The sequence below is a fragment of the Lolium rigidum genome, chromosome 2 (assembly GCF_022539505.1).
Source record: "Lolium rigidum isolate FL_2022 chromosome 2, APGP_CSIRO_Lrig_0.1, whole genome shotgun sequence".
NCBI classification, from domain to species: Eukaryota; Viridiplantae; Streptophyta; class Magnoliopsida; order Poales; family Poaceae; genus Lolium; species Lolium rigidum.
In genome coordinates, this window is record NC_061509.1 from 77,323,942 (window position 1) to 77,346,792 (window position 22,851).

General features: G+C 44.6%; 1 protein-coding gene, 1 long non-coding RNA gene and 1 other non-coding gene across 17 annotated transcripts; 1 reads left to right on the top strand and 2 right to left on the bottom strand.

Moving 5' to 3' along the window:
* The first annotated feature begins 7,338 nt into the window (after positions 1 to 7,338).
* On the top strand, positions 7,339 to 7,409 carry TRNAG-CCC. The gene has a single exon. It is a non-coding gene; the product is annotated as a tRNA-Gly (tRNA).
* Positions 7,410 to 8,950: 1,541 nt separating this feature from the next.
* On the bottom strand, positions 8,951 to 14,323 carry LOC124691976. 15 transcript variants are annotated; one of them, XR_006999247.1, is made up of 8 exons: positions 13,689 to 14,323; positions 13,414 to 13,623; positions 12,969 to 13,018; positions 12,810 to 12,850; positions 11,253 to 11,877; positions 10,295 to 10,462; positions 9,735 to 10,046; positions 8,951 to 9,247 (listed from the first exon to the last, which is right to left on the bottom strand). It is a non-coding gene; the product is annotated as an uncharacterized LOC124691976 (long non-coding RNA). The 15 variants fall into 15 exon arrangements; XR_006999241.1 differs by having other exon boundaries at positions 12,969 to 13,021; XR_006999245.1 differs by having other exon boundaries at positions 12,798 to 12,850; positions 12,969 to 13,021.
* Positions 14,324 to 20,190: 5,867 nt separating this feature from the next.
* On the bottom strand, positions 20,191 to 22,169 carry LOC124691977 (glucan endo-1,3-beta-glucosidase 14-like). Its single transcript, XM_047225280.1, has 2 exons — positions 21,584 to 22,169; positions 20,191 to 21,475 (listed from the first exon to the last, which is right to left on the bottom strand). The coding sequence occupies exons 1-2, from the start codon at positions 21,837 to 21,839 to the stop codon at positions 20,367 to 20,369; spliced, it is 1,365 nt and encodes a 454-aa protein (XP_047081236.1). The 5' UTR covers positions 21,840 to 22,169; the 3' UTR covers positions 20,191 to 20,366.
* Between the last annotated feature and the right edge of the window lie 682 nt (positions 22,170 to 22,851).

Here is a 22,851-nt window from a genome sequence, read left to right on the forward strand (position 1 = left end):
TATGGAAAGTCTGAACATATTGGTTTGCATTCCCTCTTATACAAGTTCACAGGTGATCCCACTATATTCTATATCTGGTCCATCCTAAGCTCCGGCATTAACTATCCTCTATGTGTTGCTCATTACAAGTTTATATCCCGAAACATCTTGATTTGCATCCCCTTCACTATAAGTTCGGGAGTATTATTTAGTTCACGGCCAAAATTAAGTAATTGCACTTGGCACATGTTGGTTCACATTCCCTCCTCTTTAGCTTTTGCCATCGTAACTTCTATTTTTGGTTTACATTCCCTGCTCTCGTAGATGTAGCCATCATAACTTCATCTTGCTCGGTCGTTGTTACAAAATTTATAGCTCTGCTACTATGTTGTTCATGCCAATTTTGTACTCCACGAACATGTTGGTTTGCATGGGACTCGACGGTAGTAAGTCTCTTCGTTTCATTCTAACATGCTCGTTATATTGGTTGTTGGTATGCGGCATGCACTCTTTGTTTGCTTATTGTGCGCATTACAATGATCTTGTTATAACGACGAAATGATGAGTTCCAAATTCTTTGGCAAACAATATTGCGGTGTCTTTGCGTTTCCATTGTTGCTTTGTCTTAACTTGTAATGTCTTTGTTTCGGATATAGGTGCTTGCATGGACAACTTAAAAGATTGCCGGATCGCTTCATTGTATTGCTAGGTTTAATTACCATTCAATTTCTCCGGGTTCCGTAATATTTTTTCAAAGCCTTGCGGCTGATGTAATATTTAGTTAGTTTTTATAGTTCTTTCGCGCATTTTTTCTTTGGTGCTTGTGGTAAGTGAGGCTATCAGACGCAAATCAATCTTTGCGTAAATATTCTCGGTATCTAAATCACGAATTCCCATCCCTTAAACGGCCCAATTAAGCGAAATCAAATACGTGCCGACACGCAAAATCCTAAAGCGCCTTTTACGCCGGCATATAAACAGCAACTAAACGAGCTGGCCCGCTTACTTATTGGGCCGGCCCATTTGATTTCTTGTGGACCCCACACTCTAATTGGGCCGGCCCACTTGCTTTAAGGTGGACCCCGCCAACTACTGGGCCGGCCCACTACCTAGTTGGGCCAGCCCAATTGCTTTTGTGGTGGACCCCACATACTAAATGGGCGAGCCCTTTAAGACGAAAGTGGGACCCACCAGTGTTTTTGGCCCGGCCCACTATCTTGTTGGGCCGGCCCACTTGCTTGCTATATAGTGGACCCCACATACTAAATGGGCCGGCCCTTTAAGACGAAAGTGGGACCTACCAGTGTTTTTGGCCCGGCCCGCTAGCGTGTTGGGCCGGCCCACTTGCTATATGGTGGACCCCACATACTAAATGGGCCGGCCCTTTAGCGGGAAAGTGGGACCCACGTGTTTATGGCCGGCCCACTATCTTGTTGGGCGGCCCACTTGCTATATGGTGGACCCCACATACTAAATGGGCTGGCCCTTTAACGGGAAAGTGGGACCCACCGGTGCTTTTGGCCGGCCACGCGGCTTGTTGGGCCGGCCCATTTGATCTAATGTGGACCCCACGTACTAAATGGGCCGGCCCGATAGCGAGGAAAGTGGGACCCACATGCTAATTGGGCGGCCCACTAACTTCTTGGGCCGGCCCGGTTGCTTTAATGTGGACCCCGCTTTGTAAATGGGCGGCCCGATAACGAGAAAGTGGGTCCCACATGTCTTGTGGGCCGGCCCTTTTGCTCGTTGACCGGTCAAACGAGTGCATTCGGCCGGCCCACATGCTTAGTGGGCGGCCCATTAAAGGTTTGACCGAGTCAACCTTAGAGGTTAGGCCGGCCCACGTAACTAATGGACCGGCCCGACTATATAGTTGACCGGTCAAACTAAGTCGGCTGGCACGGCCCGCAAACTTAATGGGCCGGCCCGCTTAAGACGTGGCGAGGCCTCGTGTGGGCCTACCATCTACCACGGGGTTTCGGCAGGTTAACACCGTTAGCTTGCCGGTTAACGGCGTACGCCACGTGTCGGTTTGCATGACGTCGGCGGTCAACGGGCTCCCGGAAACACTTGGGCAACGGTCCGATTTTCCGTGGCGGAAGGGCGCCCAAGCGCGACGGACCGAAAAAATCGTCGTAGGACTTTGCACGCCGAGTTTCCACGAGAACCCATATCGTCGGGTTAGGCCCATAGGCGACGAAAAATACCCCTTAGCGGACGATTTTGAGACGTTGTCTATCAGAACTTTTCTTGTAGTGCACCCAACATGCTTTTATCTTATGGGAGAGACACCTCTAGTGAACTGTGGACCCCGGTCCATTCTTTAATACTGAAATACAAATCTGCTGCAATACTTGTTTTACTGTTTTCGCTGCAAACAATCATCTTCCACACAATACGGTTAACCCTTTGTTACAGCAAGCCGGTGAGATTGACAACCTCACTCGTTTCGTTGGGGCAAAGTACTTTGGTTGTGTTGTGCGGGTTCCACGTTGGCGCCGGAATCTACGGTGTTGCGCCGCACTACATCCCGCCGCCATCAACCTTCAACGTGCTTCTTGGCTCCTCCTGGTTCGATAAACCTTGGTTTCTTTCTGAGGGAAAACTTGTTGCTGTGCGCATCATACCTTCCTCTTGGGGTTCCCAACGAACGTGTGAGTTACACGCCATCAGCAAGTACGCCCACGAGCTCCTGGACCGTGCCGGTATGCTTAATTGCAAACCCGCGGCCACGCCTGTCGACACGAAGTCCAAGCTCTCCGCCACGGATGGTTCGTTGGCCACAGACGCGTCACTTTATCGCTCTATCATCGGTGCCCTGCAGTACCTCACCTTGACCCGCCCCGAGCTGCAGTATGATGTCCAGCAGGTGTGCCTTCACATGCATGCTCCGCGGGATCCTCATTGGGCTGCAGTCAAGCGGATCCTCCGCTACATTCGTGGCACCATGGACTTCGGCCTCTCCATCCACGCCTCCACCGCCACGGACATCGTCGCCTACTCGGACGCCGATTGGGCAGGCTGCCCCGACACGCGTCGCTCCACGTCTGGCTACTGCGTCTACTTCGGACCTTCGCTCATCTCCTGGTCGTCTAGCGACAACCCACGGTCTCTCGCTCCCGGCGCCGAAGCGGAGTACCGGGCTGTTGCTAACGCGGTTGCCGAGGTCTCTTGGCTGCGGCAACTCCTCGTTGAGCTCTCATGTCCTGTTGCCAAAGCCACCGTGGTTTATTGCGACAACGTCTTCGCCGTCTACCTCTCCGCCAACCCGGTCCACCATCGTCGCACCAAGCATATTGAGCTGGACATCCACTTTGTTCGGGAACAGGTGGCCCTTGGACACATTCGAGTACTTCATGTGCCCACCTCCCAACAATTTGCGGACATCATGACTAAGGGTCTCCCTACGGCGTCATTTGAGGAGTTCCGGTCCAGTCTATGCGTTCGACCGGGCGGCGCTTCGACTGCAGGGGGGTGTTGAGATACATATCCTTGTATATCCGGATGTGTATCTTACGTAGTTATGTATAGCGATACATATCTTTGTATTTATTATTGGGCCCGCCTCCTTCCTTGTATAGTCGAGGACGTGGCCTATATATGTAACACCATATGCACCCAATCAATACATTGTGAGTTGCATCCCTTTCTACAGTGTTGAACGTGAAGACATTCCACGGATGTGCGAGAGAGGAGAGGGAGGCATGCGCAAGACAAGAGGAAGTCAAAAACAATGCTGATTCGGTTTGGACGGACCGAAGTGCTGATTTTGAAACGGACGCCATTTATTCATACAAACTCGGAATCGAGCAAATGAGGAGTCGTTGGAAACATAATTTCAAAAGCTTTCCAACGAAAGTACCACCGGCACTGCCGGCCATGCGGCACTGCCGGCCCTGCAGGGGCAGCACTGCCGGCCAGAGCACCCCGGCATTGCCGGTCGTGACACCCCGGCACTGCCGGCCACCCCGGCACTGCCGGCCTTGCCCGAATTCGACCCAGTTTTGGCCGAACCTATTTCAGGTCGGTTTGTATCGAACTACTTCGACCCCTGGTCGTCCTGGACGCCTACATAAGCCCCAGGAACGCCCCCAAATTAGGTTTAGACCACGTTTAAGATAAACCCTAGTTCATAGTTGTTTGCTACGCAAAACTATTGTTCCCCAACTCTCCAATTCGTTTCGATCTGGAGTTTTATGCTACTGAAAGTTTGTGCGATCTGCTGTTCCATTGGGGATTAGAAGATTGCAATCTACCGCTTCGTGGTCGGCGGCTACGTGCGCAAGTGTGTGGAGTTGAGAATATCTTGCAGGGTTGAGAGTTGTTGCATTGACGAAACGAATCAATCGAGAGACTTCATCGGCGTCATACAATTTATCTACCTCATATCATCGATTCCATCGGAATCAACCGAGCTACTACCATCGCATGTTCATCACTATCCGTCGCTTACTGAGAAGATCGGGCAACCCCTTATCAAAATACCAACAACAAAAGGTAACACAGAGAACGCCACCCAGCGTCAGATTGAGGGAGCCTTGTTTTCTTTGCACCGGGGCGAGCACGTCCTAGTCCACGTCAACAAACCTCCCACACGCCAAAGTAGCAGTCCAAAGTGGACACGACGACGGGTCAGCAACTGAGCAACATTTGAGGATGGGGATCTTGGGACAACGCCTCCAAGAAGGTGAAGGTGAATTGTGCGCAGGTCCGTAATCGTCGTCGGCAGAGAGCGAGATCCTACAAAATTTTCACCCAGACCTCGAACCACCAACCCCCGAGCTCGGGCTAGGTTTAGATTAGAACACAACATCTTCCAATAGCATTGGATAGACACACGGACCGAAACTAGGACCAAACGCCGACTTAGGGCATGTGCAATGGTTGATAAGACTATCTTATCTTAATCCTGCCACGTAATCTAGATATAACAATAAAATATGATGTACAATGGTTGTTCTTTAGTCTTATCTTTAGTAACGAGATATCTTAAATTTGTGGTGAGAGAGATTATGCTAAGGGATGATCTCTTAGCTAAGAGAAGGCAAAGTCTTTTTTTCATCTTTCTCTTTCTTTCACCTCAGCGTTTATCCTACGTGGCACTGCTAAGATATCATCACCATTGTACATGCCCTTAGCCCTCTCCGTATAGCAGGCGTCTCAGATTTTTTTTCCCGGAGACGCATGGGACAACGGTCCCTCATAAATAGGATCTCGCGCATGCACCGCAGCCTCCATCGCGCCCCGCGCCGATCGACCTCCGTAGGCTGCATGTTTTTCCGGCGCGCGGGGGGAACGAAGAGCCGAAATGTTATGCGCGAAATAAATCACCCCACAATGGGCGCCGGCGCGGCTGGATGTAAAATTTCGTTTCCATCTTCCCCCATAAATTATACCGGCCACAACCTCCTTGATTCACCTCTCTTTATTCTCCCAACCCCGTGCTCCCTCCAAGTAATGGCGCCGCTAGATTTCGATCTGAATCAACCCATCAGCTGGGAGGAGGAGGAGATAGTGGAAGATCAGTATGACAGTACTGTCCAATACCTCAGCTATGGGCTAGTGTGTGGCGATAGCGACAAAGGTGTGAGATGCTGTCCCGTTTACTCTTTTTTCCGTTCTTGTTGACAGATCGTCACTGTACATTCTGTCCTTTTGCTGCACCAACAGCTAACCTGGAAGAGCATGCGTGTCTGGGGCATGGAGGAGGCGCCGCTGGACAAGCTAATAGCGGCTGCGATGGAGGAGATGTGGCTGACGGACAACAAGGATGTCACCATGGAGACTTTGCCGGCGACGTGGTTGCTGTCTCGCATGCCGACGGATATCGCGGAGGCGCCCACGGCAAAGGCGGAGGCTTGGACTTGAGTAAGTGGCTCATATGTCATTGTAACTGTACTGCATTGTCTTACGTTGGCTAAACGAAGAATGATGCATGCATGCTTAAAAAGTTCTTTCAGTTAGGGCTCGTGTGGTTTGGTTTAGGTTTGCATGCTCATATCATGTTTGTTGTTGGATTAATTCTTTTTGGTTGTACTGCTGGATTAGTTGATACGGAGCTGTAAGATTTCCTTATGCTTCAAAACTTCTGTTTCTTACTTGAAAATTTGTTACATTTTGGAGTATGAATCATGCGTTAAGTTTATGCATATGTCTCCATGATCTTATCCCATGATCTGAACATCCAGTATATATGCTGATTGCTGAACATTCAGTTTGCTTAAATCCATATATTGATGCATATTGTCGGACAATGAAGTGCATTTGATTTTTTATACCTAGGTAGCAGGCGCAATTTTATAGCTCAAAACATGTCCCAATATGAATCGTACTAGGATTATTTTTGGGACAATCTTTAATCGAGTGTTTCCTTTGTGTTTTATAGATAAGATTGCTAACACAAGACGGAGGACCCAGTACACAGACGACGAACGCCGTGCCATATATAGCATGCTTCTGAAGAGGAGCGGCGGCAGCACTGTCAGACGTGGAGTCAGCAAAGCTGTGGCTGCTGAAATGGAGATGCCTGTGAGGACTGTGCAGCGGATATGGCTGGTTGGCCGCCGTGGTGGTGGAATAGACGCTGTGGTCGGCAAGAGGGCGAAGAACTGCGGCCGCAAGCGGATTGAGCTTGATCCTGACGCCATACTGGAGTTGCCAATGGATAGAGGCATGTCCATTCAAGAGCTAGCCAAGGCTATGCGTATGAAGAAGACAACTGTGTTTCGACGGCTGAAAGAAGGTAGCCTGAGGCGCCCCAGGAAATGACATCAAGCCTGCCTAGCTACTTCGAGAGGTAGATGATAGAAAAAGGGCACATGTTTAATCAGGAAGCCGCAAGCATTCCTGAGTAATGGTGCATCTCCTGAACATGATTAATGTACGCTTTACTTTGTGATGGATTGCTTGATGGTGCTGCTAAATCAGACTTGGCATTAAGCTTCGCATATTGTTTCAGTGTTTGAGATGTGCAATTGGGTTGGATTGTGCCATCGACACGAAACCCGTGGGTTTTGACGAGTTTTGATGAAATAAAACTGTAGAAAATATGCCGACGAGGCCAAAACCCAAGATATTGGTGAGCCGGTTACTCGGGTCAGTGACTTACAGACCAATGGTGCTACATAACTAAGCTTTCTGGCTTTGGTTCAGTGTCGTTGTAACAGCCACACCTGTGACTAGGAACGTTTATTTTTGTCGGATTGCAAGAGAATACTCCCGATTTCAGCCGATTTCTTCTGGTCCTTTTCTTCCCCGACGCGGTGGTAGCCAGTCTAGGTATTATGATCCTCGTCCATAGTACATCATGTCTTCATAAAATACGAATATGTACTAATTTCTAGGAAGGTTTAGCATGAAGCGCATCTGGTGTAGTGGTATCATAGTACCCTCCCACGGTACTGACCAGGGTTCGATTCCCTGGATGCGCATTTTTCCCTTTTCGTCTCTCCAATTTTGTTGGGCGTATTTTAGTTTTTTTTTTCTCTATCCAATTTAGCTCTACTATAGGTAATGTAAAATCCCTATATGCATTAGTTCTGTTATTCATTTTCTTTTCCCAACTTGTATACCATCATGCCGGAGAAGCGCACCCAAATTTTAAGAATATGTTCAAATCATATGGGCCTGGTGTATGTGTTTAAATTAATTATGCTATCTGTTTTCTTTACCCAACTCTAAAAGTTTGATGCTCTTCATTACTTGATAATAATGTTTAAGGGTATACACAAACTGCCTGGAGGGTTTAGAAACCACAACCGCATTTTTCCCTTTTCCTCTCTCCCAATTTTGTTGTGCGTATTTTAGTTTTTTTTCTCTATCCAATTTAGCTCTACTATAGGTAATGTAAAATCCCTACATGCATTAGTTCTGTTATTCATTTTCTTTTCCCAACTTGTATACCATCATGCCGGAGAAGCGCACCCAAATTTTAAGAATATGTTCAAATCATATGGGCCTGGTGTATGTGTTTAAATTAATTATGTTATCTGTTTTTTTTCCTACTCTAAAAGTTTGATGCTTTTCATTACTTGATAATAATGTTTGACGGTATACACAACCTGCCTGGAGGGTTTAGAAACCACAACCGCATTTTTCCCTTTTCCTCTCTCCCAATTTTGTTGTGCTCGTATTTTAGTTCTTTTTTTTTCTCTATCCAATTTAGCTCTACTATAGGTAATGTAAAATCCCTACATGCATTAGTTCTGTTATTCATTTTCTTTTCCCAACTTGTATACCATCATGCCGGAGAAGCGCAACCAAATTTTCAGAATATGTTCAAATCATATGGGTCTGGTGTATGTGTTTAAATTAATTATGTTATCTGTTTTCTTTACCCAACTCTAAAAGTTTGATGCTCTTCATTACTTGATAATAATGTTTGAGGGTATACTCAAACTGCCTGGAGGGATTAGAAACCACAATCGGTGTCCGATTTCTCGGTTAACACTAATGCGAGCGAGTCGGTGAGCCCCTCCATGGGAGCTTATGTTCTTGCGCTTGATTGTGGACATCACGAAGAGGGGCGTCATCTCCTTTATCTATGAGGTGATCGTTATTGTATTACATGGAGTATGGCCGCTGCAAGTTATTTATGGCATCCAGATAATATGAGGCCACATAGACATGAGTGACAATTGAATTTAAAGCCAACTAGCAATGGATGGGCGCGGCGGCACGCCGCGTCATCTGTGTTATACGAATTTAAAAACACTCATGAATTGATTGAAGCAGTGAATTTTTTTTAAATTTTTTTGTTGTTCAAACAATATGCTTTAAGATAGTTGGTAACAAAATCTCATAGTGCAGGTATAGGTGTTTTTTAAAAAGAATACGGTAGGGAAAGCCCCTAGAGTGATCTTTTTTGAAATGATAAGAACCTAAATATGCGTCTATAGGGATTGAACATGGATAGTTGGGTCGTACATGCTCATGCATAAGTGTGGTTTGTACAATTTATGTAAGGAAGAGGTGGAGTGTACATGCTTTTAATATGAGTATGTAACATTGTCAGTACAATGTCAAATAATCCACCGTGAACAAATATGTTCCCTTATGTAAATTCTGATATGTGGTTGTAGGTAGAGTAGGAACAGCGGAAATCAATTTTGAGACCACGGTAATTGTTTATGTGGATTGATCGAACCATGTGAAGCATGGTTACTTGTTGGAGCTGCTGCTGTATGACTTCTGGTTCCGACAGATTATCATATCCTACATCATGCATCCACTCTTCATATGCTTTATTTACAAATATGTCAGCACGAACCTGCATTCAAGTTGAGCAAGGTCATTGTATTCGATAGAATATTAGTGTTCATGTATGGTGATTTGAGTGAAAAAGGCAATGTATGCACAGAAAATAGTTAGCTAAGATATTTGGGCATATAGATTTCAGAATCAAGACTTTATAGTAGGAGTAGCACAGATAATCTGGAATATATAGAACCCAAACTATCAGTAGATAGTTTTCTTTAGTTATTGTTGACAACTCGCACTGGGAACACAAATTCAAAACAAAAATAAGTATGTTGAAGTTAAACTTCCATTTTTTTTTGTTGAAAATGAGAATGGTAATAATTTGTTGAAACTATATTAGCAGCAGACTATCAAAGGGTATCTGAACATGGATAATCTGCCAATGCGCTCAGTCTTTGTCTTTGCTGCTTCATTTCTTTTTGTCCCGGATTTTTCAGCTAAGCTGATCCGTTTTTGGCTGACTTTTGCTGCTAAAAGGAAAAGGAGACTAAAATTACCATTTTCTTGGCAACGATGCTACAGCTCTTTCAATTGTATTGAAGTCTGGTGTTTAGCTGTCGCCGGAAGAGCTCTTTGTTAATCTGCTTTTGCTTGGTGTAGTAGCCAATGCTTTGGCCTTCCTTTTCTTTTTTCAGAGGTGGAGCTGGCATCCTTAAGTAAGCAGAATTGCATATCATCAGCTCTTTCAATTGTATTGAAGTCTGGTGTTTACCTGTCGCCGGAAGAGCTCTTTGTTAATCTGCTTTTGCCTGGTGTAGTAGCCAATGCTTTGGCCTTCCTTTTCTTTTTTCAGAGGTGGAGCTGGCATCCTTAAGTAAGCAGAATTGCATATCATTAGACACGTTTTGTGCAGGAGTAGTATACCATTTAAGCTTTTCCTATGGGAAATCTAATCAATAAGTAGGCTGTGTTCTTTGTGTATCACTTAAGGTAATATCCACAGAAAAAAGACAGCGAAAGACATGCAGTGTAAGCTCGTGCCTCTAAATGCCAAAGGGCTTTTGCATTGTGTACAAAACAGGGGAATGTTTTGAGGCTCCGGGACAACTTCACTCACCTTGGTGCACTGAGTAAATTTGAATCTATACTGCTGATCCGTTGTCCTGTATTTCTTGGGTGCATCTGCAAAGATGAAGTTCTATATGGTATACACTGAACCTTCTTTTAGGGGGTCCTTGAACTGATCTATACGTTTGCCTGGTATGTGTCCTTCCATTGTGTTTCCCTATGATGAAAAATAAAATTGTAATATTAGTTGTGTGAAAAAGAATAAAAGGGCTTTTTCTGAATATTCATGTACCTTATTCACTATGATAAATATAGTAGCTAGTAAAAAGTGTATGCAAATTGTAATCCAAGAGATCATGTATATTCATGAATTGGCATGTGAAAATTATTCCTTAGTAGGATTGCTAGGCAAAATAAATCATATATTTTAGAAACATGAGCTTGAAGGTGGTGGCATAACAAATATTTTTCATACAATGGGAGAACTCCAGTTACTGGAGCGTCTATTAAGTTTTATCTACGAAAGGGAATACTCTAGAACATATTAAAACCATTTCTTAGTGGGATCATCCATTGCAAAGCCAATAAAAAGTGTATGCAGAGTATAACTCAAAGGGTTAGGCATACATATGGATTAGAAAGCATGAAAACTATTCCTTGGTAAGATTGTGAGGTAAAATAAGTTGAGATACAGGGGCGTGATAAATATGTTTGTTCGGATGGGAGAAGTTGAGATACAGGGGCATCCGTTGCTCCTTAATGTGAAGTGTATGCAAAGTATAGTTCTAAAGGTGAGACATCTCTACGAATCAGTACATATGAAACTCGAGTTCGAATGAACTCTGCAAAATAGAACACATGAGCATAGTGTAGTGGCATGACAAATCGTGGACAAAAAAGGTAAGATATCATTGGAGGTATCCCTGTGCAATGCAAGACAATGTAATGTACTGATAATAGACAAATGAACAGATGGAAACTTATCATCTCAGTTGGTGAAAGAGTACCTCATGGTCCACGAGAATAAAATGTAACTCATCACATTCTGCTCATTTGCTGATCCTTTGAGTTTGTTGTAACTCACCACATTCGTACAGGAAGTCAGGGAGATATCAGTTTACTGCAAGCCATGGATTTACTCAAACCTAAAACAGAGCAAACATTTACTAATAAAGCGTAGAAGTGGATAGTAGGACAGTATGGTAGGACAGCTCCTTAATACTTTTCTTACGACCTGATAATCTTTAGCCCCAGTAGTCGTCTTCATGGTCAGAAGAAAAGATGGCCATGTCCTTCCCTTGATTGAGGGCCCCGGAACTATTGTTTCCTTCGTTGGATGCACAACATTGTCGTCAGCGGTGAAGACAACACCCATCGGCGCGGTGGCCTTGTCGGCCTTCACCAATCAAGCGACATCGAGGGCTCACGGGACAGCTATGGCCCAGGCTGATAGCAGCGACTATTCAATGGCGCGCTTGATATGATCCTCTTCTTTTTCCTTGGTCAATGGTCTGTACTCTTGTAGTTCAGAACTGGTGATTTTCTGGGCCTCCTCTTTGCCATCCTCTCCAGAAAATAACCCAAGTGTTGCAACAATTTCATTAGTTCGGTCAGGTTGCTAAATTTCTTCTCCTGCATTCAAAGTTAAATAATATTACCCATGACTGGAAAAATAAAAATTCGTAAGAAGAGCTTATTGAAATTCTGAGCAAGAAAAAAAAAGCATGCTTAGTGATACAAATACTCCCTCTACAGGCATATATGGCTCATGCTTATGTAGTATCAATTCAGAAATGTCCTTCTCTTTTTTCAGATCAATGTAATTTAGGTAACTGAAAATAAAAATCCAACAGTGATAGGAGACCCCAACAATGCTAGGAGGCCCTTAATTACTTTCCCTCCTAAAGTGTGAGCATTAAACTATATTAGTTGAATTTACAATCAAGAAGCTCAATTAATTCTTGTTCCTCTTTTGATGTTAAAAACTGCTGGTTGTACGTAGAACATGATTACTCTAGTTAGGCAGATTCAGAGACCAATGGAAACTACCTGACACTTGAACAAATTATTTCAAACAGAGTGGGACTAAACTGGCATATTGCACAAGTACAATGCCAATACTGGATGTAAAATAAAGTGTGCCTTCCATTTTGGGACGGAGGGAGTAGTACATACCCATAGCATCTCATTTTTCGAAAATCCTATTCAAATACAAACTCCCTTTTAGGTATCTAGAGAGTAACAGTAAGGGAATTCCACGGCTATGAGATAGGAAGTGCACATTGTATTTTAAAGTGTGTTGGTGCTCAAATTTAGTCAGTGTTGTTCCAATAACCCTAAGGGCGAGACGTTCCTTGGATATTTTTGGCTTCTCTTTGGAATTAAAAGAACTGCAATACTTATAGCGACGGTGGCAAAAGGTTACCCAATGTAGTAATAAGATGCATCTGCTGAGAACTAATTTCCCTAAGAAAGCAACCAACTAATAATAACATGCACTCAACAAAAAAGATTAGATGATCAAAGTGAAACAACATGACAGTTTTATCTACCGGGAGCCATACACTTTCATCATTTATGTGACACATCCGTATAGATAAATTTCCTGTAAGCATTGTACCCAAAAAGCAGCAGTTAAAACACGATTTATGCATGCTTCTCAGAGAACCCACATGAGAAAATAAAGTTGATGCCAACTTATTATCATTCAATGGTTGTCTTACCTGCAGATTCTGAACCGTACTTCTCCATCTAGTACATCAAACTCATGAACCTTCTGAAACGATGCAATAATCAGATTATGGAAGGTATTAAGAGGAGAGGAAAAAACTTAAAACAGATCGAGCGCTCAAAAGGCAAATTAGGGAGATATGATGCTGTTCTAGTAGATGAGATGAGTTGGGGAGAAGTATTCTTTGTGGTTGGTTCGTCATCTTCCTCCTCTGGTACAGCAAATTAGAGAAACGGGAGCCCAAAGGAAGAAAGAGGAGAAAAAATGGAGAGCTACTACAGCAAGAGGTGCCCCCTTTGTCTAGTATCGTCAGAAATCAGAAGCATATGCTGATACAGCTTCTAGCCCTATTGTACTTAGAAATTTATTGAAAAGTTTCGTTTCAATTCACTAATTCTACAATACTACGATCTCTCAAGAGAATTAAGACAGCTGACCAATATGCTTATCTGCAAGCCGCCTACGCACGGCCAGATGCTGCCACTCGTCGTGGATTCAGGAACGCCACTCGTCGTGGATTCAGGAACGCGCTGGCGACCAGATGACGCGGTCGCCGCTCGTCTGGGTTCGAAGACCCGCCGGTGGACGTTGAGCTCTAGTTTTTTCCCGCCTCTTGAAGTCTGCATCTTCGCAGACGCTACTGCCTACTGAGAGAAAAATAGAAGATGAGAGAGACAGAGGATGGGAGAAAGAGGATGTGAGGCGAACGTACCTGCGGAAAGACTGCGTGATGACTGCGGCACCCGCTCCTTCTCTATCACGGCGCAGCCGCTGGTGTCTCTGTTGGGGATGTGGTCGAGGTCTCCGTCCTCGACGCCTGCGCCGCAGGATGAGAGAGCGAGGAGGAGGTGAGGTCAGAGAGAGAGAAAAAAAACGAAGGGAGGAGGAAGCGGTCCTCGCCACTGGATGTTGAGATGTTTCGGTCCTTGCCGCAGGTGCCGACACTCGACAGCAGGCCTCACGGGCGCCCGCGCCGCTCAGACCCCGTGCTGTTCCTGCGTCTCCATTCTCAATGCGTGAAGATCTAGGTCTCCTGGTGAAAAATCGCCATCGCGATCACCGATGCGACTGTCTCGCCGTATTCTTAGTATTATGCGGCGGAGGAGGTGGGCCACGCGAGACATGGAGAACGACTTCATCGGAGTGCATGAACTGCCGTCCGTCCAGATTGACCTCCGTGCTGGAGCGTCAGCCAAGGCAACCCGGGGGCGGCCGACCGGGTATGGCACAGAAGATGAACCGGCGGCAACTCGAAAAGGGGCCCAGCGACCTAGGGCTAGGGAGGAAGAGGAGGCTTGTCACGCCAGTGGATGCATCGGGAGGAAGAAGATGGGAGAGATGGGAGAGGAGGGACAAATTGGCCCGTGGGTTCCGAGCCCGATGCAATGCGGTGGAGTTTTGGATGCTACAACCACACGCGTGAAGTACCCAGAGCAACACACAATCAAAGCAGTGGGAAGAAAAATAAACACAACTGCACACGTGTTGGCAGCAAATGAACTTTCTGTCTTCCCAAAAAATCCTACAGAGCACCAAAACGAACCTGGGAAACACCACCGGAAATCGAAACAGTCAAGATACACACCGCGTTGCAACCATGCTAATTCTCAAAGAGGCCCAAAATTCTGAGAAAAAAGAAGTTTGTTACCCTTTAATATAGTAGTTATGTAAGTACATCACGGTGTGCAAAAGCTTTGACTCTGGTCGGGATGCATCCTCCAATCAAAGTGAGGGTCGGGGCCCATGAAGGCTCATGTCTTGCTTTGGCACAGATCTACTATAGCTCCTCCCGCTCCCATCTTTGACATCGCGGCATCATCATTAATCTTGGCGTGCCCTGGAAGCGGTCCTAGCCATCTCGGCTCCGCCCTCCCAACTGGTTGCATGCGTTCTCGATTGGCTGGTTTTGGAGGCAAGCTAGCTCATTGATGTGGATCCTCAAAAATAAAAAAGGTATCCAAGGGGCTTTGGCGATCGCCATCGTGGATGAGCCATCATCATACATACCATAACACCCATACGGTATCGACCATATGAATGAAGTCTTCATGGTATGTTCGGTCTCACTTTATCGCTGATTAAAGATTAAAGTGAGATTAATTACTTTGTCACTAATTAAAAATTAAAGTGGGATTAATTACTTTATCACAATCTCTTTATGTTCAAGATCTTAAGCTAGTTAAGCTTTATAGACAACAAGAATTCTCCAGTACCTTATGATCCTAGTGTGACACTTCAAAAGAATAAGACGGAAGCAACATGTCAATTAAGATACTCTCTATAAGATCCCACATTTAGAGGCCACAAATAGATGAAACACAATAGTGCGCATTGCATCCATGCATGTAAAATCTGGAGAAATTTTGAACTTCTTTTATAGAACTTGTCAAAGTGATTGAAGTTCCACTAAGATGATGATTTAGGCCTAGTTCATCATGTTGAGTGTTATAATATTGATACCAACTTTGATAAACTTCTATTGTTTGGAAGTTAGAAGTAAGATTCACAAATGAAAGTGAACAATGCATCACACAAGAAAATAAATAAAACTTAATGCTTAACGTATCTTCTCTAGACATCATTAATTCAACACATATGCTGAACAATTCTTCTGCACATGATCAACCAACTAAAGACCCAACCAATTCTATTCTTACCTTATTCTATCCCACCAGATCATATCTTATCTTATCTTATCTTATCACTATCTGATCGTCGTTACTTATAATTGACACTTGTCAATAATCAAGTAAATTCTCAAGTCTAAGACCTAGTATTGACAAATAACCCTGACCCATTGGAGTCTCTCTCTTTAACGTACCAATTATAATCTTCTGTGAGAACATGTTTACAGAGTCTAGATAATCCCTAAACCCTAGGATAAGAACATATCTAGAAATTTGAAAAGTAGAACCTATCCAAGTTAAATAAGGGTGTAATCTTGAAGAATAAAATTATACTAAGATCATGGATAGCCAAGCTTATCTTGTCAAGTTAAGTAGAGTGGCTTAACTAATAGTTCTCTTGATCAAATGGACACACTAACAGGGTAGAGTTAGAACCCAAGTTTAACCACTTGTGATACCAAGTACCTTTATTAGTCAAATGGAACCTAAGCAATATGATCAGAGGATTATAATGATCATTCTTAGTCACGTGTAATTGACACAAGGGTGACTCTTGGTGGAGATAATTGATCTAGTAATAAACCACCTTAGAATAGCTAAGGGTAGACAAGTAAGTGAGAGACCAAGTGTGCATGTGAACCATTTGTAAGAGACACACAATCTAGTTGTTCAATACCACTTAACCTTGGAATTAGAGTCTTGATCTTGACTGAGTAGTAGACTAGAGCCCCATATGATTACAGGTTTGAGAGCTAGGGCTATAGGTTAAAAGACTGAAACAGAAATATTCTTGTGAGTGAATACTCACTATTTGGTTTATACAACCAATCTTAGATTGGCGATTAAGTAAGTTCTCAATAGTTGACTCTATGAGAGAGTTTCCAACCTTCAAGTCGAAAGGTGGAATACTTGTATTGTTAGAATTAACAAAGAGAGAATAATAGTAGGTCACATCTCAAAGTGATCATTGAGACCATTGAGAAATATTGGAGAGAGTGTTGATCATAGGACCTTGAATAAGTTTATCTAGTAATTTAGAACCACTACTCCTATGAGCAATGTTAAGGAAATCGGTAATCGTTAACTGCTCGGTCGGCTTGGGAGTAGCAATTAATCGAAAGTTGGACAATTAACTGATTTAATCGGTCGGCTATTAATCGGTGCAACCTACACAAATTAGCACTTAAAACAGTTTTTATAAGAAAAATAATAGTATATGAGCCTCTATATGTCTCTCCCTATTTCTCTAAAGCCTAAAATTCTAGAAAAACTTCTACGCTTCTCCTCCATGACCTAATCTTCAAGGTCACGAGCGAATCAGGATCAACTAGCCGAAGCAGCGTTCCTTCCTTCTACTTCTTATCCTCTCACCCCTCTGAAGTTTATATTCTCCCACCACCTACCTAGGGTACGACCCGTCTTACACCTCAACCACCTAACCTATTGATGGCGTCCTCCAGCTCCTCGATGAGCTCCTCAAGGTAGTCGAGCTCCTGTATCTGAGGTCTGGGCAACAACGAGTAACTGGTCTGGGAGGGCAAGGAACTATTTGGTAATAGTGGAAATGAAGCTACTGGAGGCTTCAATAAAGAGAGAGCTTCGCAAAACCTACTTTATTGGGGAGAGGTAGCGCCTGTATTAGCGATATGCATTGAAAATATTATAACTTTTTCGACCAAGTGTGGTAGTTAATCGGGAACATACCAAGTAATCAGACTTTCGGACTGATTAAACGGCTAAAGGATTAACGCAAGCGATTAATGGTAATCGACATGGTTAGGCCCCTAGTAGCGATTAATCGGCCTAGTAATCGTTGAATCAGCCTAGTTTTTGAACAGTGCCTATGAGTAGGAGTGATCTTAGACAATCAAGTAAATGAAACTTGATATAAAGCAAGAGAAAAATACAAGTCTTTAGTGACAAGCCTATTGGATAGACAAGTGGAATATTAGGAGTTGATATAGCTCTTGTGACGGAGAGTATATTATCCAAGTGTATCTCATAAGAGTGAGAGAAAGTAAAGTGAGCCTTAGTATATCTCGGAAAGGAATTCCTTCACAAGAATTCCTAGTCTTGAGTATATATAAACCCTAGGAAAGTCTCTTCATAAATCTCAACTCCGGTAAATATGAATCCATCCAAATCATTTGAAACCATATTCATTTTTCATCCATTCACTGTGTCTGCTTATATATAGCAAAACCACTATAGCAGATACTCTAAATTCTTTAGAAGTAACCTAAACTAAAATTGAGGTGACACAAGGTATTATAAAGTATTTCCCAACAAAAGGATATCTATTTGAGATTTCTCTCAAATTGGAAACCCTTATTAGTTGATGTTCTATATTACATATGAGAAGTGAAATATAGAAAGCCTTTAGAAACTTTCCAAAAATCTAAGAAATCAAATATAGAGAACCTACAGACATTCTATAAGGTTCAAAATATTTTTTTCTAACTAGGATAGATTTCATTTTCAAGGATTGTCAAAAATATTTCATTCTATACAAATTCTTTCCCATTTGGAAAGTACTTCTTAACACCTTATTCCAAATACTGAATAAGCCCTTGGAAAATATTAGAGCTAGATATTCAAGTCCATTGAATTGGTGAGATTCAAAATAATTATTTTGAATCAAAATACATAAAGAGGGATTTGAATATTATTTGAATACAACATACTGTTATGTGGGAAAGAAATAGCTTTAGAACTTTTTCCAAATAATTCCAAGGGAAGCCAAATACCTCTTAGTTACTTCCAAAATAATTCAAGGTACTAAATTATTCAAACTCCCAAACTTGAAATCATTCCCTTTATGACTCCAAAATTCATTTGGATGTCACATATAAATATGTGAGGGAATTAAAAATAAAAATAAAAACTAAAATTATTTGAGATATTCAAATACCTCTCAAACATCTTTTCAATCACTTCAAATAATTAAGTTATTAAATTCACCCCAAAATTTGCATTTCCTTAAGTGCATCAAAAGTCATTTGATAGCCACATAGAAATATGTGAGGAAATTAATAAATAAAAAGTGAGACGAAGAACTATTTGAGGGAAGTAAATGCCTCTTAAATACTCATTGAAATAGTAAAAAATTTAAATGGGTATTTGGTATCTAGCAAGGTGGTATAAGAATCATTTGGGCTTGGCCCACGTGTTCTCAGTAAATTCATAATAGATCTCTTTCTCTTGTGATCCTACACTAGGAGAGGACAAATTAGGCTCTTGAGAAGCGCTTCACACGACTTCTCATTTCCATCACCGTTGGTAGTCTATCATCCAAGTCAATCGGTCAGTGTATCGCCGTCTTCGTCATCGTCTTATTGGACTGGTCTTCGCCGATGTTATCGTCAACAATGTTACCACTGCATCATCTACGGTGCATCTGCAAGATCGGTAGATGCGACATATTACGCTCTAGTCCTTAAATATGCTTGTTTTTACTTATGCCCCGCTAGTGTTTATGTTGTTTAATACATATTGTACGTTTGAGATCTACACGATTGTAGCTGCTTTAGTCATGATTTTTGTAAAGTTAATCATGAAATTTGCTAATTTTCCAACAAATTCTGGTATGGGGTAGCTCTCTAAACTTAAAAGAACCAAGTGGTTGGTCCACAAATAATGAGAATTAAGCTCTGCGAAAATGGGAAAAAAGATGTCTAATAATCACTTACTGGAAAAATCTCTGATTGTTTGAACTGTTGTTTCATACGATTGTTTTCCACCCAAGTGGTTGCTCGCGTGATCGAATTCTCGATGATTAAACACGTGCCAGACCGGAAAAATCCACGGAAGTTCATAGAAAGTGAGAGGATCGACAAAGGCATGATGATACTTTTCGGCGTCTTCTTTGGAGTTCGCGAGTGCTGAGAGTCTTCTTTTCGCAGATACCACCAAACTTTGCGCAAGGATCAGAAAGCGAGAGACGAAGACCCCAAAACCGAATTCCCTCACATGCACGGCAGATTCAACATATCTATCTAGAGCGCTCATCTGTGTACTACCCCTGTTTGGATTATTAGCTTTCTTGTTTCGTTGCAGTCTTGTCACGCGAAAAAGAACGGCGGTGGGCGAGTCACTCACTCACCCACAGACATGAATTGGACTGTGATAAGAAAAGGCATCTGAGAGTTAACCATCAGTCTGGACGTCTCCTGCTGGAAACTGAAGGTGATGACAAATCGAGATTCTATGCCTGTGCAAGTTATTCTTAACTTGGCGCACATCAACATCAGGTTGATGCCTGTTATTCAGAGCTTGCAGTTGTGGTAAGCGGTTGCAACGACCAGAGAGATGCCTTGACTGGTGGAGTATCATAGGCAGGGAGGTTGTTTTCTTACATTACTTACTGTGAAAGGGGCGGTGGTGAGATTGAAGATGGTGCGTCGTGGTTTCTATCGTCCTGTAATTGTCATATCACCTTTTTTTTCAAGAAAAAGTTGCGGTTGTAGATTAGAGAGAATCAGGCTCTGATTTGCGAAGACAAGTTAAAAAGTGCGTTCTTAAAATTTGTGCAGTAAAAGGAGCTCATGCTGAAAAGTGACATCTGAACTCTAAAGCACGAGCTACCCATCATTCAGAAATGATTCGAATATTTATATACAGTATAAAACGAACAGGAGACTGATGTATGTGAGAGATTGAGATTTGAGAGGATCGGTGTATCGAACTGTGGAATTTACAGAAATCATGGCCGTTTGCTTCCTAAGTAAACACAGGCTTGCTAATCTGCCCCCGGTCAATGTTAATCATGCTGCCAAAGCTAAGAAAACGAATGTGCATGGCAGAAGCGCCGCCGAGTAACGCAGGATCCACCCCCTGGCTCGATGTTCGGTGAGCAGCGACGACGAGGACGATCTGAGGCCCTTGAATCCGATGTCGAGGGAGACGCTGCCGTCGGGCTTGAAGAGGCCGAAGTGGCGCTCGCTGCCGGGGCCGGTCTTTTGGTCCTCGTTGAAGAGCGCGAAGATGAAGGCCTTGACCACCCGCTTGGGCCTGTAGGGCGTCCCCTTCCTGAGGAAGAGCCGCTTCCTGAGGTTGAAGTTGTATGTCCGCGCGTTCTCCAGCGTCGCCGCCGTCTCCGAGGCGTCCCCCTCGGAGGCCCAGCCGGTCTCCGACACGCGCACCTCCATGTCGGGGTAGCCGGCGACCTCGAGCGCGGAGTAGGTGGCGTCGAGCTGCGCCTCGAACATGTTGTCGTAGTGGAGGTTGGTCTTGGGGTCGAGGATGCCGGCGTTGGGCTCCATGAGCGCGTACTTGACGTCGATGTGCGCCGGGTCGCTCATGTAGGCCAGGAACGGGTAGGCGTTCACGTAGAAGGGCGCGCCGGTCTGGGAGAAGAAGTCCAGCAGCGGCTTGAGGTACACCATGAGGTCGGGGCGGAAGGTGCCGTTGGAGGGCGGGTAGGAGCTGCCGAACACGGCCTCCGAGTGCGGCGTGTTCACCTCGATCGTGCGCGAGAGGCGGAGGGCGCGGAGCGCGTCGTGGACGTTGACGACGGCGCCGATGAGCGCCTCGGCGAGGCCCGAGTCGGCGCCGCCCAGGATCTCGTTGCCCACGATGATGGCCACGATGCGGGTGGCCGGGTAGTAGGGCTGCACGTTCTCGTTCACCCAGTCCATGGCCTTGGCCGGGTTCGCCGAGATGTCCTTCACCAGCCCGTTGGGGATGGCGATGGCCAGGTTCAGGCCGGAGTTGCGGAACGCGTCCAGGATGTCGTGGTTGGAGTCGAAGATCCGGACGTTCTTGATCTTGGCCATCTGGAGTAGCCTCACCACCTCCGGCGGCTTCGGCAGGTTGTCAGCGATCTGCCCGTAGTTCACCCCGTACGTCCCCACGAACGAGTGGAACGCCGACGCTGAGAGAAAATCAAGAATCAGACATGACTACCCTGCTGCTCTGCTCTCAGCATGGCAGCAAACGAAGAGGAATTGATGCTCGATTGGAGTTGGACAGGTATACGTACCGCGGCAGGGGAAGAAGGCGAGGAGGCAGCAGAACAGGAGGAGCAGGAGCATCGGCCGGCGGTGGCCGAGGCTGGTACCGGGCCGGCCCCGCGGAATCACCGACATGATCTTCTTCCGGCGCGCCGATGAGGAGGAGGAGGTGGAGGTAAGCTGCGCACGCAACGACCGGAGGAATAGGAGGAGGAGGCTGTGGCGGTGAAGGGGGCGGGCATTAGAGGAGGTCCGCGGCGCCACTTTGCTTGAGGTGCAGGGCATGGCGGCACGGCGGCAAGTGCCATGGGAGGAAGCAAGGAGCAGGGAGGCGGCAAGTATCCGCGGTTACTTACTCCATCAGGCCCGGTTTGCTCGCTTGCTTCCTCGGCCGGAGCAAGCCAAGGATCAAAGTTGCCCAGAGTGGTAAGGAGGCGAGGTTAATCGGTGGATCGAAGGATGGAATCCGGTCTCTTGCGTTGCTCCCGCGCGCGACGTACAATGCTCTGCTCTGTGTTTGTCAGTGAACCTTCAGGCTTCAGCTGCAACAAGATCGTTTCCTTCCTCTACCTCCCGCTCTATCCAGCCACTTCGATTCGAGTATGAATACTTCCAAGGAGCACTTCCAATTTTGTTCTGCCGATAAAAGCCACTGAGATTTTCTTATGTCCATGACAACGATGTCAGCCGTCAGATCCTGCACGGTTGGATCAAAGTGTCGATTTAGACGTAAGGAAAATATCAGGCTGGGTTGGATGAAGGTTCCTCTCAGTCTCATCTCACTAACATTAAAGCACGCATCAATATTAGCATAATAATTTTGCACCATTTAAGACCATGCAATTTCAAAACGTAATGTAACTTCTAGCTCGGAGAATATATTCCAATATGAAGGCATAGGAAGTAGTTGGTTGATGTTGATCTACAGCCTATAGGATTATGAAAGTGACTGCCATTTGAGAAAAAACCCAAGCAGCTTATAAATAGCTTGTTTGCATTTTAGTACTGTACTAAGTGAAATAAGGAAAACATCATTGCCAAGTTTAATTGTTATCATTGCTGGGTCCGCTGCACAAACGTCTCGCCTACCAACCAGCTCAATGGGACAGCAACATGGACTTCATCTCCAACGCGGTGACCCAAATCGGACGCGTTGGCCAGTTCGAATGGGGTCGTTTGGGTGGCCGCACGACACGCGAACAGGTGGATCTGACCGTCGGTCCGTTTGGGTCGCACACTGCGTCCAACGCGCGGACGCATCCCAAGAGTCAAATATAACAAAAATAAGAAAATAAGA

What these genes read in the sequence shown, in the direction of transcription:
- LOC124691977 (XM_047225280.1), bottom strand. Translation starts at nt 21,839, where the DNA reads ATGCCCTGCACCTCAAGCAAAGTGGCGCCGCGGACCTCCTCTAATGCC. An exon ending in CGCCTTCTTCCCCTGCCGCG is followed by an intron (nt 21,476 to 21,583) that starts GTACGTATACCT and finishes ATTTTCTCTCAG; the next exon opens with CGTCGGCGTTCCACTCGTTC.